The sequence below is a fragment of the Rhinolophus hipposideros genome (genome assembly GCF_964194185.1).
Source record: "Rhinolophus hipposideros genome assembly, chromosome: 11".
NCBI lineage: Eukaryota > Metazoa > Chordata > Mammalia > Chiroptera > Rhinolophidae > Rhinolophus > Rhinolophus hipposideros.
In genome coordinates, this window is record NC_138057.1 from 21,464,348 (window position 1) to 21,481,487 (window position 17,140).

At 32.5% G+C, this 17,140-nt stretch overlaps 1 protein-coding gene across 1 annotated transcript in view; it reads right to left on the minus strand.

Moving 5' to 3' along the window:
- The window catches only part of CNTLN (centlein), a 253,310-nt gene that overhangs the window by 25,227 nt on the left and 210,943 nt on the right, over positions 1-17,140 (minus strand). Inside the window, exons 20-23 of the mRNA XM_081065244.1 lie at positions 12,886-12,983; positions 11,273-11,399; positions 10,182-10,319; positions 9,429-9,614 (exon numbers count right to left, since the gene is read on the minus strand). Coding sequence (XP_080921370.1) covers positions 9,429-9,614; positions 10,182-10,319; positions 11,273-11,399; positions 12,886-12,983 — 549 coding nt within the window. The remainder of the gene's footprint in view (positions 1-9,428; positions 9,615-10,181; positions 10,320-11,272; positions 11,400-12,885; positions 12,984-17,140) is intronic.

Below are 17,140 nucleotides of genomic sequence, written 5' to 3' on the forward strand. Positions count from 1 at the left end.
GGTGGCAAGAATGTAGAAAAAGGGGAACTCTTGTGGTACAGCCACTATGGAGAACAATATAGTGGTTCCTCAAAAAAATAAAAATAGAACTACCATATGATACAGCAATCCCATTTCTGGGTATGTATCCAAAGGAAATAAAATCAGGATTCCAAAGAAATATCTGTATTCCCATGTTAATTGCAGCATTATTTACAATAGCCAAGGTATGGAAACTACCTAAGTATCTATCCATCAATGGCTGAATGGATAAAGAAAATTTGATATATAGTATAATGAAATAATGTTATTCAGCCATAAAAAAAGAAGGAAATCCTGCCATTTGTGACAACATGGATGGAGTTAGAGGGTGTTATGCTAAGGGAAATAAGTCAGACAGAGAAAGACAAATACTGTATGATCTCACTTACATGTGGAATCTACAAAAGCTGAACTCACAGAATCAGAGATAGAATGGTTATTTGCCAGTAGCTGGGGGCACTGGTGGGGTGAGGGAAATGAGATGCTGATCAAAGGGTATAAACTTCCAGCTATACGAAGAATATGTTCCAGGGATCTAATACATAGCATTGTGATTATAGTTAACCATACCATATTTTATATTTGAAAATTGCAATGAGACTATATTTACATGACATCACCATAACTACAATAACAAAGTGGTAATTATGTGAGGTGAAGGATGTGTTAACTAACCTTATTATGGTAATCATTTCATAATATATACATGTATCAAATCATTACATTGTACGCCTGAAACTTAAACAATGTTGCATGTCAAGTATATCTCAATAAAGAGGGAGAAAAATAAACAGAAAAAAAACCGTAAGACTAGATCAGTGCCAAAGTATTAACAATTGTACATATAAAAATAAAATTATAATGCTCCACAAATGTTCTCACAAAAGAAGCAAGAAATTTATATTCCCAAAACATCAAGTACATGTCGATAATTAAATGATTTAAGCTTCAGGCTAAATGTTGTTCTTTGACTGGTATTTATTTCACAGCTAACAAAAACCATTGAGAAGACAGAATCTGGCATATGACTCTCACATACAAGCCCATTAACAAGCATATATCAGGGCTCAATCAAACTGAGCAAATACTTCTAGAAATTCCCCTTGTGTGTTTTATTCAGTTATTAGGGGAATTCAAAGCCTCAACTCTGCCACATATATCCAGCCCAGATGCTCAAAGCACTTGATTTTACCTCAGGGCAAAATTCTATATTCAAGACTAGATCTAGAACAGATGGCCACTCCACCTCTTCTATAATCTCGTTGTGCCCTATGGAAAGACTAAACGGAGACTAAATGGAAAGACTAAAGGGAACACAGATTCCACAACAGGGCCAGAACAAATATTATTACTATCAATACTACTAATAATATTTATTAAGTACTTTGGTGGACATGATACCCTAATAAGTTCTACACAGAATGAGTCCTGGTGATCATTAACGTCCTATGTAGGAACTGTGTACATTCTTTACGCTCATTAAAGAATGTGCACAGTTCTAGCCTTCACAAAGTTTTCAATCTGAGCAGTGATTAAATGTCTAGTACCATTCTTGAAACATATATAAAATCAATTCCTCAAGAATTTAGTGAGCCCTATTATGTGTCAGTACTTTGGGGATACTAAATGACAATGTCCCTGCTTTAGTACTGGGTATAATCTACTTGAAACATAAAGAAAGATAAGAGTGTTCACAGTTACATGCTAAATCATGGGGTACATACAATAAATATTCAGGAGATAAGTGGGAGCCTTACTATTACTACAATTGCTAATAGCTGACTCTTAGATAGCTGACACTTCCGGTCTAGTGGACAACGTATTATTTAACTTATTTAAATTCTCACCTCAAGTATGTTCCATTATGACACTCATTCCATAAATGGGGAAACTGAGGTACAGAGGATTAAGTCACTTGTCTGCAATAATATAACTAGTAACTAGCAGAGTAGGGCTCTTTCCTATTCTTTTTTATAATTTTTCTCTACTTTTTTATTTTATTAGTTTCAGGTATACAAAACAACATAATGATTAGACATTTATACCCCTCACAAAGTGATAACCAATAAGCCTACAACCCATCTGACACCTTATGTAGCTGTTACAATACCACTGACTCTAATTCCCTATGCTGTACTTCACATACCGTGACTACATATATATATTTAATTGTAGTTGACATTCAATGTTATTTTATATTAGTTTTAGGTATACAATGCAATGATTAGCTATTATATAATTTAAGAAGTGATCCCCCCAATTAAGTCTAGTACTCATCTGACACCATACATAGTTTTTACAACATTATTGACTATATTCGCCATACTGTATTTCACATCCCTGTGACTATTCTGTAGCTACCAATTCATAATTCTTAATCCCTTCACCTTTTTCACCTATGCCCCCAACCTGCTGCCATCTAACAACCATCAGTTTTTGTTCTCTGTATCTATAAGTCTATTTCTGTATTGCTTATTCATCTATTCTGTTATTTAGATTCCATAAGTGAGAATGTATGGTATTTGTCTTTCTCGGTCTGACTTATTTCACTTAGCATAATATCATCTAGGTCCTTCCATGTTATTGCAAATGGTAAGATTTCATTCTTTTTTATGGCAGAGTAATATTCCATTGTATAAATGTACCACAATTTCTTTATACAATCATTTATTAATGGGCATTTTGGTTGTTTACATATGTTGGCTATTGTGAATAGTGTTGCAGTAAACATAGGGGTGCTACATATTTTTTTGAATTAATGTTTTAGATTTCTTTGGATAAATACCCAGGAGTGGAATTGCTGGGTCATAAGGTAGTTCTATTTTTAATTCTTTTAGGAATCTTCATACTGTTTTCCACAGTGGCTGTACCATTTCACTGTCCCACCAAGAGTGGGACTCCCTTTTCTCCACATCCTCTCCAACATTTGTTGTTTGTTCGTTTATTGAAGATAGCCCTTTTGACAGGAGTGAGGTGGTATCTCATTGTGGTTTTAATTTGCATTTCTCTGATGATTAGTGACATTGAACGTCTTTTCATATGTCTATTGGCCAACTGTATGTCCTTTTGGAGAAATGTCTATTCAGGTCCTCTGCCCATTTTTTAACTGGATTGCTTTTTTTTTTTTTTTTTGGTGTTGAGTTGTATGAGTTTTTAAAATAAATTTTGGATATTAAGTCATTATCAGATGTATTATTGACAAATATCTTCCCTATTCAGTAGGATGTTTTTCTGTTTTGTTAATCATTTCCTTTGCTGTGAAAAAACTTTTTAGTTTGATGTATTCCCATCTGTTTATTTTTCCTTTTGTTTTCTTTGCCTAGGAGATATGTCAGTAAAAATATTACCAAGGGTAATATCTGAGAATTTACTTCCTATATTTTCATCTATGAGTTTTACAGGTTTGGGTCTTATATTTAAGTCTCTAATCCATCCTGAGTTTATTCTTGCACATGGCATAAGAAGGTGGTCCAGTTTCATTTTTTTTTGCATGTATCTGTACAACTTTCCCAGCATCATTTATTGAATAGACTGTCCTTAATTCAATGTAAATTCTTGCTTCCTTTGTCATAGATTAAATGACCATATAGACATGGGTTTATTTCTGGACTCTCTATTCTCTTCCATTTTTCTATTGTCTGTTTTTATGCCAATATCATGTTGTTTTGATAACTATGGTCTTGCAGTATAATTTGATATCAGATAGCATGATACCTTCATCTTTGTTCTTTTTTCTCAGGATTGTCATGGTCATTCAGGGTTTTTTATGGTTCCATATAAATTTTAGGATTATTTTTTCTAATTCTATGAAAAATGTCATTGGTATTTTGATAGGGATTGCACTGAAGTTATAGATTGCTTTGGTAGTATGAACATTTTAACTATATTAATTCTTCCTATCCATAAGCATAGTATATGTTTCCATTTATTTGTATCTTCTTTAATTTGTCTCTTCAATATCTTATAGTTTTCTAGTACAGGCCTTTTACTTCCTTGATTAAATTTATTCCTAAGTATTTTATTCTTTTGATGTAATTGTAAATGAGATTGTTTTCTTAATTTCTCTTTCTGATAGTTTGATAGATATATGGGTATATAAAAATGCAACCGATTTCTGAATATTAATTTTGTATCCTGCTACTTGACTAAATTCATTTATCAGCTCTAATAGTTTTTTGGTGGAATCTTTTGGATTCTCTCTATATAATATCATGTCATCTGCAATTAATGACAATTTTACTTCTTCCTTTCCATTTCTATGCCTTTTATTTATTTTTCTTGTCTGATTGCTGTGGCTAGAACTTCCAGTTCTATGTTGAATAAAAGTGGTGAAAGTGGACATCATTATCTTGCTCCCGATCTTAAGGGGAATGCTTTTATTTTTTTTCCATTGAGTATAATATGAGTTGTGGGTTTGTCATATATGGCCTTTATTATGTTGAGATATATTCCCTCTATCACCACTCTGCTGCGAGTTTTTATAATAAATGGATGCTGGATTCTGTCAAATGCTTTTTCTGTATCTATTGATATGACCATGTGATTTTTATTTTTCATTTTGTTTATTTGGTGTATCACATTAATTTTTTTGTGAATATTGAACCAATCTTGCATACCAGAAATGAATCACACTTGGTCATGATGTATGATCTTTTTAATATATTGCTGGATTTGGTTTGATAATCTTTTATTGAGGATTTTTGCATCTATGTTCATTAGGGATATTGGCCTATAGTTTTCTTTTTTTTGTAAAGTCTTTGTCTGGTTTTGGAATTAGGGTAATAGTGGCCTTGTGAAATGAGCATGGGAGACTTCTCTCCTCTTGGGTTTTTTGGAATAGTCTGAGGAGAATAGGTGTATATCTTTTTTAATGTTTGGTAAAATGCACCTGTGAAGTCATCTGGTCCAGAACTTTTGTTTGTTGGGAGCTTGTTAATTACGGATTTGATATCATGGTAGTAATCAGTCTTTTCAGATTTTCTGTTTCTTCTTGATTCAGCCTTGGGAGATTGTATGCTTCTAGGAACTTATCCTTTGTTTCCAGATTGTCCAATTTGCTGGCACATAGTTTGTTCATAGTATTTTCCTTTTTTTTTTTTTTTTTGTATTTCTGTGACGTCTGTTGTCACTTCTCCTCTTTCATTTCTGATTTTACTTATTTGGGTCGTCTCTCTTTTTTTCTTGATGAGTCTGGTTAAAGGTTTGTCAATTTTGTTTATCTTTTCAAAAAAACAGTTCTTGGTTTAATTGATCTTTTATATTGTATTTTTGGTCTCTATTTTGTTTATTTCTTCTCTAATCTTTATTATTTCCTTCCTTGTACTGATTTTGGGCTTTGTTTGCTGTTGTTTATCTAGTTCACTTAGGTGTAGGTTAGACTGTTTGAGATTTTTCTTATTTCTTTAGATAGACCTGCATTGCTATGAATTTCCCTCTTAGGACTGCTTTCGCTGTGTCCCATAATTTGGGGGCTGTTGTGTTTTCATTTTCGTTTGTCCCAAGGTATCTTTTGATTCTTTCTTGATCTCATCGTTGACCTATTCATTATTTAGTAGCATGTCATTTAGCCTCCATGTGTTTGTGTTTTTTAGGTTTTTTTTTTTGTTGTTGTTGTTGTTATTGATTTCTAGTTTCATACAATTGTAGTCAGAGAAGATGCTTGATATAATTTCAATCTTAAATTTATAGAATTTATTTCCTGGCCTAACATGTGCCCTGGAAAATGTTTGATGTGCAATTGAAAAGAATGTATACTCTGCTGCTTTGGGGTGAAATGCTCTAAAAATATCAATTAAATCCATCTGGCCTACTGTATCATTTAAGGTTGATGTTTCCATGTTGATTTTCTGTCTGGAAGATCTGTCCATTGGTGTCAGTGGGGTGTTGAAGTCCCCTATTATGATTGCATTACTGTTGATCTTTGCCTTTTTGTCAGTCAATATTTGCTTTATATGTTTAGGTGCTCCTATGTTGGGTACATAAATGTTTACTAGGGTGATGTCCTCTTATTGGATTGATCCCTTTATTATTATGTAATATCCTTGTTTGTCTCATTATAGTCTTCATTTTAAAGTGTATTTTGTGCAATATAAATATTGCTACACCAATTTTTTCTCATTTCCATTTGCATTAAAAACATCTTTTTTTTTTTATCTCTTTACTTTCCGTCTGTATGTGTCTTTTGATCTGAGGTCAGTCTCCTGTGGACAGCATATGCATGGGTCTTGTTTTCTTACCCATTCAGCTACCCTATGTCTTTTGATTGGAATGTTTAATCCATTTAAGTTAAAGTGATTATTGGTAGGTACATAGTCATTGTTATTTTTTATTATTCATATTTTTTATCTTCATTTGTTTGTTTTCTCCTTTATTCTGCTTAAAGAAGTCCTTTAAACATTTCTTGTGATACTGGCTTCGTGGTAATGAGTTCCTTTTTCTTCTCTGGGAAGCTGTTTACCTCTCCTTCAATTTTAAGTGATAGCCTTGCTGGGTAGATTAGTTTTGGTTGTAGGCTATTGTTTTACATTAATTTGAATATTTCCTATCACTCCCTTCTGGCCTGCTAAGTTCCTGTTGGGAAATCTGCTGATAATCTTATGACAGCTCCCTTGTAAGTAACTACTTGTCTTTCTCTTGCTGCCTTTAGGATTCTTTCTTTGTCTTTAATCTTTGCCATTTTAAATATGATGTGTCTTGATGTGGGCCTGTTTGGGTTCATCTTGCTTGAGACTCTCTGCACTTCCTGGACTTGTATGTCTATTTCTTTTGCTAGTTTAGGGAAGTTTTCAATCATTATTCTTCAAATAGGTTCTCGATCTTTTGCTCCCTCTATTCTCCTTCTGGTACTCCTATGATGTGAATGTTGTTATGCTTAATTTTGTTCCACAGGTCCCTTAAACTTAATTCATTTTTTAAAATTAATTTTGCTTTTTGTTCATATTGGGTGTTTTCTGCTACCTTGTCTTCTAAATTACTGATTCGATCCTCTGCTTCATCTAATCTGTTGTTGATTCCTTCTGGTGTAGTCTTTGTTTCAGTTATTGCATTGTTGTTGAGAGTGCCCTTGGAGATGCTGCTTAGGTGGGCCGGGCAGGTTATCAGGGAGTCACAAGGTTTAGCCAGTGGTTTTCACAAAGTTAATGCAGATTCAGTTCTTGTACCAGTTCCTGGCCTGTGACCACTTTGCAAAGCACCCTGAGAACACCACAGCGGCCACCACTTGCCTTGGGATTACAAATCTCAGACAGCCACCCAAGAGAGGCTATGGCACAGGTTTTGGGTCACTGCCTAACACGAAAATTTCCCCAGGATGCTGTGGTCCATCCACTGCTGTAAAAGGCTTGTGGGGCAGAACCAGCCACACATGTGCTGGGAATGCCCCTGTCAATGCAGCTAGATGGGCAGGGTGGGGTTCCTGGGAGCTGGTGGGTTTTACAAAGTTAATGCAGTTGTGGTTGTTACCACTTTGCAAAAATGCCCTGAGAACACCACAGCCAGCCACTGCTTACCTTAGGCCCACAGATCCCTGAGAGTGGCCCAAAAGAGGCTGTGGCACAGGTTTTGGGTCACTGCCCACCACCTAAAGTTCCTCTTTCAGCAGACCAAAGAGGACTTCCATGAATGCTTCAGAAAGTGGCAAGAACAATGGCATAAGTGTGTTTGAGGCGAGGGGGAGTATTTTGAGGGAGATTAATGTGAATGTATCTTTTACTGTAAAACATTTTTTTTAATTTAAACATTCACCGCATTTTTTAATCATACCTTGTATAAATAACATCAATACCTAAGGGGATAAAGGAACTTGAAAATATTTTACTATATGTTGACCAGAGGACCTTCCCTACTACTGAGGGCTTAAGAGATGTCAAGCTACTGACCTATTTAGAGAGAGAAACCAAAAAATGGAAAGAAAAATCCTGATTTGAGAGAACTAACATATTAATATATATGAAATTATATACCTTAATATACTAGTATATAATAGTATATGTAATATATATATACTATTATATATAGTAATATATATAGTAATATATATATATATACTAGTATATACTATTATATACTATATATATATAAGTATACATATATGCAGCAAGTCTAATTGTGTACTTAAAATGACAGTGGGGTTATTTGGGAAAGGAGATACTAAGTGGTGATGCTATTTTATTCCATAGGAAGACATTGAAATCTTCATTTTATAAAGATACATAAATTGAAAATATTTTATATGTTGACATAAATTTCTACTGCTATGATATGCTAGTTTTTAATAATGCAGACCTTTTGAAGGCAAAAGTAGTATGAGGAACTTAATTTCATCCAAGATTGGTTAAAAAAAGAAAAGAACATTGTGATTTTGGAAGGAAAGGGGTAAAGAAGCACTCCCCACTATAGTCAAACTGTTTCAGTACTTACTTTTAAATGCCAAAAGCACTATTATTAAAATTTCCCATTCCTAATGAAAAATTTGATTAGTGTTTGTTATTGCATGCTGACTTTTTACAAGGCCCTAGTACACACTGTGGAGGCAGAGATTAATAAAACATGTCCTTGACTTTAAGGAACGCAGAATCTATCTAGTGGCCACAGATCTGTTATCTAAGTATAATGAAAGTCAAAATAAAAGGTACTAAAGAGGTGTAAACAACTCACAGTGAGATTAAAACAGGTGGAGCAATCAAGCAGATTCCCAGCTCTCAGGACACTGTTTCTCTGAAAGCAGAGCTGCTCCTCCTAGGTTTTTCCAGAGGGTTAAAGGATAACTACTACCTGTATGGGGTGCAAGTACAGATTGGAGGTCCAGAACCTCCTCATAAAGGCTTTCAAACAAATCATCTGTTTAAACCTGTGTCCGCCCCGTCCCCATCACCCTGCACTCTGGGGGTTCCTTGTGGAATCAACTCCTGAGCCTTACTGAGGTTCTTCTGCAGTCAGAGAACTTCTAGATGGGCACCCTTTGCAGGCACTTGGGCTTGTCCTCCTTTTGTTCTGCTGTGCCATTTGCCATTCTTCTATCCATTCTATGTCCTGACAGGTTGTGGATTGGGGTTCAGATGTTTCCTCGCTTTAATGAACAAGTCTCTGTTTGTTCTTCCTTGGATGATTTTAAATTACTTAGTTCGTTTATCTTAAAACCTGCCTTGATTATGTGACCACTACAAATTCATAACTAAGTTGACATTAAGAAAAGAATTAATGATAGAGTGAAAAATTTTAAACTCAAGCTATAAAAGGAAATCTTTTATAGAGACATTTTGAATAACGTGGCATGGAGGGTAGGAGAAGAGGCTTTGTGGTTTAGGAACACAGAAAGAAACTTCATAGTATTCCCCAAATCATCTGAAGGAGGCCATGCCCACTCTGCCGTAAGTAAAGTACAAGCAAAAGGCACCAATAATTCAAACCTTCACAAATATGGTGAACTCTTCCACTTTCTCATTGGCTAGCATCAACTTCTTCTGTGCGCTTCCTAGGGCCTGCTCACTTTGCAATGCCAATCCTTGAAGATGCTTGGATGCTGCTGTTTCAATTTCTGCCATTGCAGATTCAGTCTCATTGATTTTTGATACTAGGAGAGAAAGCTTGAGATCCTGCAGAAGACCAATAATCATAGAACAAAAATATTTCCTAAACAGATTTGGAAGAGTTAGTTATACATGTCAGATAAAGAAAGGGTTTCATGACTCTCTCTCTATATGTATTTATTTTTACTTGGGTAAAATTGATGGTGGTTTTTGTGGAGCACATATTCTTACATATTTATCATCAAAATTAGTTTGTGCTTTTAAAAAATTGCAAGTCATTAAAGACACAGTAGCTATTTCAGAGCAAAAGATCTCATATACCAAATGAAAATATTTGATTAGTTTTGTAACTTCACGTGGATCTAAAAAATTTATATCTACTTGTGGCAGTTTAACAATAGTTTTTATACATAAGAAATTATTAAGACACAAAATCTGTTCCTTTACTATAGCACTACCTCTAATGCTAAACAAGTTCTTAGTGTTTCATGTAGAGATAAAACGCGTTCTTTGCAGTTATCTGAAACATTTAAGTACCTCAGAACAGTTTTGGGGAGAAAAAAATTACAACTTTAAAAATGAAAAAGATGTTATTATATTCTCTCTTTAAGGTGAAGTGTCCTAAAAGCATACCTTTTTTTCTAATTCCTCTTTAGTTTTCTGATACATCTGTTCGTACTGAGACTTCTCTTTATGGGCGACACTAAGTCTTTGCTTTAGCGAATCAATTGATACCTTTTTATTGAAACACTCTTCAGTTAATGTCTTCACCTACAGTGAAAGCACAAAGGTAATTATTGGTAAAGGCATTCGAGTAGTATACTGTATTTGTTTAATCAGAAACCAAATGAATACATGAAGAAATCTAATTTGATTTATTTCCTCATAAATGATATCAATTTCAAGAAAAACAAGTAAAAATATTATAATGAGACTAATAGTTCTTCAATCAACAGCAAAACCAAAACTTGCACACACAAAAAGTATGAATACTGGTGTGTGTCTCTCACGTAATAATACAACATTAATTTTAACTAATTAATTTTAAGCTCTCTCTAGAGTAGGCAACATTTAGTGAATGCCAAAGCACAAGCTGCTTTATGAGTTATGCAAACAGCATCTTTTAAAAAAAATCCCTTAGTCAGCAAGTTGATGATTTATACTTTGGAGTCAGATATTATACAACTAATTTATTTTATTATATTTTTTAAATTTTAAACATTTGACATTCAATATTATATTAATTTCAGGTGTACAGCATACTGGTTAGACATTTATATAATTTAGGAAGTCTTCCTAAGTACACCAAATTAGGTATATACAAGGAAAAGTATAGCTTAAAAAAATTGTGGCAATAAACTTTTTAAAAACTGTTCAAAGTTATTGGTTACCACTTTTTTCATTTAAAAACATATGTTTGATTCTATCATTAAAATTATAGTTAAAATAAAACAAAACGCTGAATAAAATTCTGTACCCCAGAAATATTCAAGATTTAAAAAATTAAACTTCATCATCTTCTCACGGTATGTTTACAAATATAAAAGAATGTGTGCTATATTATGTATGAGATTTTGGACTCTTGAATTTGAAAACAAATACTGTATTTTCAGAGCAAATAATGTAATTATGTAACAGTACCCATAGAATCTATGAATATTTTCTATACATTTTATTAAGATTGAATAATTTTTTTTAGTGTCAGGGAACATAAAAATTGATACCTTTTTTTCAAGATTTTCTAACATTTCATTAATATTCTCATTACTTTCCAAATTTACTTTCTGTCGAAATTTCAAATCCTCTATCAAATGTCTTTTCATGGTTATATCTCTCTCCATTCGAGACATCCTTGATAGTGAAAAAAGGCATTTTATCAAAATGATGTTAATAGAATATACTTTAACAGTGATGATATCTTATATATTATCTCATGTCATACCTACTGTTAATTTTTAAATGCTATCTGATATTAATGAAGTTGCAAATTAATAAAATAATTGCATGGGATAAATATTATTCTATTAATATTCAGAATACTAGTAAAATCTATAATCCAATTGTGACTTGTTAATTGTAGTATTATATATGCATTAAAACAAAAAAACTGAGAAAGATTAATTAAATTTATGAAGTCAAAATTATTATATTTAAGTTACATTCTTGCATTGCTAAGAAAAATCAAAGTGATATTTAGAAATCATCAAAAAGCATAACACTGGTAAGAAACTATTCCATACTTTACTAAACAAAAGTAAAATCTTCTAATATCATGTAAAGACACTACAATTAGGTATGATATCTTCTACTTTAATATGATATGAGACTGAAGTGTCTTATTTGGCTTAAGTTGATAAGACATTAAGTATAAAATGGTAGATGCAGTGACAACTACTACGATTACTACTATAATAAGAACAACAATAGCCTACATTTATTGAGTACTTACTATATGCTATCCACGTTATAAGTGCTTTACGTGTATTAACTCATTTAATCCTCATGAGAACTTTATGAGTTAATACCATTAAATGGAGGTACAGAGTTAGCAAGTAGTAGAGCCAGGATTTGAAGAACATTTCTCTAAAGCCCTCACTGTTAAACAATAAGCAAGACTGCCTCTTAATAGATAAATAAATGTCAAGATAATTCTGTTAAAAAAATTAACTAACCTTTTTGTCTAATAATTTTATCTATTAATATCACTTTTAAGTGATATTAGTGTATAACATGGTACAGCATACATGTATGTGAAATATATATTAAATTATCAGTGACAGACTGGAATTCGATCTAAACATGTTATCACTTCTAAGCTCTAGTATATTTATAAAAGATATAGAAAGAAAATCATTTTGAGTTTGTGAGACAGAACATTTTAAACCCTTTTTTGTGAACAAACACATAAAATATACATTTTCATACCCCAAACAACACTTTCCCTTTTTTCCACCTTAGCTTCATAAGCTAAGGCATTGAATCCCACATAAAGATCAATATACAAATGTATCTTTGTTTAAAAACTACCACATTCTAAAGTTTTTTGTTCATAGGCTTTAGGCCATTGATTGATATTTATTCAAAATTAAATATGTTTAAGGAAAAGAAAACGAACTTTAAATATTCTTACTGTAATTAAAAAATAGTTACTGTATTGCCATCAACTACACTAAATATAATATTCTTTAAATTTTCATCTTAAGTAAGCTTAAACATGAACTAAGGAAGAAAAACTTAATTTTTAACATTGGTATTGTTTCTTGAGATGCAACGTTTAATCGAGTTAACTACCACTAGGTGGCACCAAATACAGTGGATAAAAACATGAAGAACATACTTTTCATGCACTTCCTTTATGTGTTCTTCTTTCGCTAGGAGTTCAAATTTCAGAGATTTCACGTTCGATGACTGTTTAGTGAGTTCATTGGTTGCATTCTAGATTAAAAATACACATAAATTCAAGTACACCTTTCAATTTTGTTCTAAAGCGGTATAAAAATAAATGTCATTTTCATGAAGAATACTACACTTGCAATAATTATAGTTATAATTAAAATGAACATATATTTTCAAATGCTTTATTTTATATGTTCTAGTGTAAATACTATGATATGCTAAAGTTCTTATATAACATGCCAAAAATCATAGAGGTACACAATCATATAGCAACTGCAAAGCATATACACCCACAATACATTTAGGGGAGAAGGGGTTGTCTTTTTTGAATGTAAATGTGCATGTGATTAATTATTTTAATGGTTTAATAAGATCACTTAAAACCAACGTTTGATTTACTAGAACTTAGACTCAGTATGGTCACAAATGCTTTGCTGTTCTTCCCGTCAAGAGGTGGAATCTATCTCCCACCCCTTTGAATCTGGACTGGCCTATGATTTGCTTTGACCAAAAGAATGTAGTAGAAATGAAATTGTGCAAGAATCAGATAGTGGGCTTAAACCCTTGTAGCTTGCCTTCTTGAAATGTTGCCCTGGGATCACCTTCCATGGAATACCGAGGAAAGGTCATTTGGAGGTGTACTGAGGTACCCCAGCTGACAGCCAGTTGACTAATTGCCAGACCTGTGAGTGAGGCTATCTTGGAACTTGTGGGCCAGGTAATTCCTTGGTTTAGAAGAATGCAGGCATATGAGAGAACCCAGAAGACAGAAGCAAAAGAACTGCCCAATCAATGCACTGAATGATAAAAAAAATAATAAATTGCTGTTGTTTTAAGCCATTACATATTTGGATAATTTATTAGACAGTAATAGATAACTGACAGAGAACCTTATGAATACTAAATTCTTCACTACTTGAACTTATTAATAATACAACTTATTATTAAAGTATTTATACATAATTATTAGTTTTTCAAAGAAGAACATCTTTATGGTATTTGTTGTCTACACAGCCTATAGGAGCCAGAGGCAGTGACTAAAGTGTTAGGACCCCTAACTTTAAATTTTGACTCAATTTCCAAGTAAACATGTAATCTAAGAAATCACTTAGGTTTTTGATATTGTGATTTTTCCACCTACAAGACAGTATTGATATACTGGAGGCTGGGAGGCAAAAAAAAATGTATACTAAAGTTCTTATATAATATGCCAAAAAAAAAAGTGGATGCTCTGGACAACGTTGCTCAAGCAGTAGTTCGCTGTAATCAGAAGTGTCTGGACACTGATGGTAACCACTTTGAGCACCACTTGTAATTGCAGAAGTCAAACATGACTTGCCTTCATCTTTTGTTATCAGTATATATTGAATATTACAAGTTTAATAGTTTTCCTTTCTTAAAATGTGTATATTTTTTGGCACCTTCTGTACATTAGTTCATTTACTAAATTTAAAAGTATTAAACTAATATAAATATTATAAAATATGATAGCTTTAAAAATATTTCTAGTTATTTCACTAATCTTTCTAGTAACTACAATAGTTTCTATTAGAACTATTCTGAGGCTTGAGTGACTCATACTAACATCATGTAAGTCTGAAAAGATGAAACTATTAATCACACAATGTAAATATGTCAAATTCATTCCACAGACTTTAAATATCTCACTGATATAGCATACATAAGTAAAAAAAATTTGAAATAATTTTACAGTCAACCCCCTGAATCATGAGAGATAATAAATTGCTAGTATTTTAATTTTTACATTAAATATATTAATTTTCTTAAAAACACAAGGCTACTTTAACATGGAAACTGTATTGAATATTAAAAGTTTTGATTAAATATTTATGTAATGCAATCTAAATTTCCACCATATTTTACATGTTCACAGTGATGAATAGTGTCTTCTTTCTAGCATTGACAGAATAAGATGTTCCACACTAGTGAATTTACCAGATAATTGATGCTTTTGCTTTAATCATTAATCTTAAATTCTCTCTGGAATGATTGCTCATCATTTAGAAATATGTACATCCATGATTAAATTAAGCTAATAGTGATACTTCAGTGATATTATATTATAAATATTATTATATTAAGTCATATCACATATGTATTATATTATCACTATATCATTATATAGTGATGCCTTTAATATTTGTTATGATATAAATGTCTACTTATTCTTACTCTAAATGGTCCCAGACTGCTGTTTTTCTAATTTTGTATTTTTACATTAACATTTTCATGTTTTCTTCTTCTCTCTGACAATCTGTTGATCTTAATTTCTTGCTTATGTCACTATCCCTGCCTAAAAACAGTCATCCTGCCCTTTAATATGCATACCTCTAATCTGCTGCTTTTGAAAGGTTTTCTGCTGAGAAGTTAAACAAACTTTAGAGTTGTATTTAAAATAAAAGACAACAGGCAGTAAATGAAATCTGACAATATCTTCAATGGAATAAATTAAGTGGATTTTAAGATAGTTGTTTGATACTTTTCTGTTTTGAGACTTAAGGCTGTTTTTTAGGTGTCTGCAATGCTATAACTTTGACTTCCAGATAACTGAGGAATTACTGAATTATAATAAATAAAATAAGGCCAGTTTGATACATACTTTTGCCAGAATCTCTAAATTTCATAGCTTTTTCATTTGATCTTCAAAGATCTTTATGAAATAGATAGAAAGTGTCCCTTAAAGTGTCCCTGCTTTAAACTTTTGGAGAAATTAAGCAATTTCCTCAGTCAAGTCTTACAAGAAGTTAGTGGACAAAGAGAGATCCAAACTTAGATCCTCTACTCCTTTTGCATTTCCTACTATATAATACTTATCTGCAGCATGACTTAAAATCTGGAATAACACACATATTTCAAAAAGGTCACAATGGTAAGAATCCACATCCACCCTGGTTAGAGCTTTCCCATCTAAGTTTATTAAATATATATTTTTAAATTTTCATAGTGTAATGAGTAAGAGCATAGACTCTGGAGCCAGATGGCTTGAGTTCTAATCTTGACTCTATCACTTAGTAGCTGTGTGGTTCTGGACAAGTAACTTATTCTCTGTCAGTTTTCTCCATGTAAAGTAGAAATAATGATAGAACTTATCTCACAGGGTTGCAATGAGGATTAAGTGAGTTAATATCTGTAAAGGACTTAGAATCATCCTGGAAATAGATTATATACAAAGGAACAGTAGTTTAAAAACTGCTATTCTTCATATTTTCATATTAACTTACTGGGAAACTGGAAGAGAACATGGTATGTATACCAAAAGGAATGCTTTCAATAATTAGGAAGTCAAAGAATCACAAATATAAATTGGAGTACTATTCAATCCAGGTTGTATAAAGAACTACAGCTTAAACTAAATATAAATAATTGATATATGTATATATCATTCACTGGAAGGAATTTATACATCTCTAAATATATTTTTACCTACCTATATAAAGTTGGGTACCTTGAGGAAACATGTCTACTATGGGTAAAAATGATACTGAAAATGCACATAAGCACTCTAATTACTGAATGAACCACATACATCTGAGAAGTACACCTAAGAATTTACATAGAAAAGTCTAATATTAACTGGATAAACTGAAAAAAAAACATGTAAACCTTTAATAGATTCAAATTTAACCAGTTTTTCTTAAGCATACAAACATCAACTAGAAAATAAGTTATTTCTTGGAAAATTATTACGCTAGCAATTTGATACCTGTTATTGGTTGAATTGTGTTTCTTCAAATTCATATGTTGAAGTCCTAACCCCCAGAACCTCAAAATGTGACTGTATTTGGATAGGGCCTCTAAAAAGGCAATTAAGGTCAAAGGAGTGGGACTTATTCCAATATGACTGGTGTCCTTATAAGAAGAGGAGATTAGAACACAGACCACACGACTGAGAGACAACCACATGAGGAAACAGCAAGATGGCCATCCACAAGCCAAGGAGAAAGGCCTCAGAATAAACCAAACCTGCTGACACCTTGATCTTGCACTTCTGGAGTACGAAACTGTGAGAAAACTAATTTCTATTATTTAAGCCACCCAGTTTGTGGTATTTTGTTATGGCAGCCCTAGCAAACTAATATAATATCAAAACAGATATTTGTAGTAGCAGAGAGTATTATGTACTTAAAGGTACCTGGTCTTGTCGGATTGTTCCATATTAAAATATGAAACAAGAT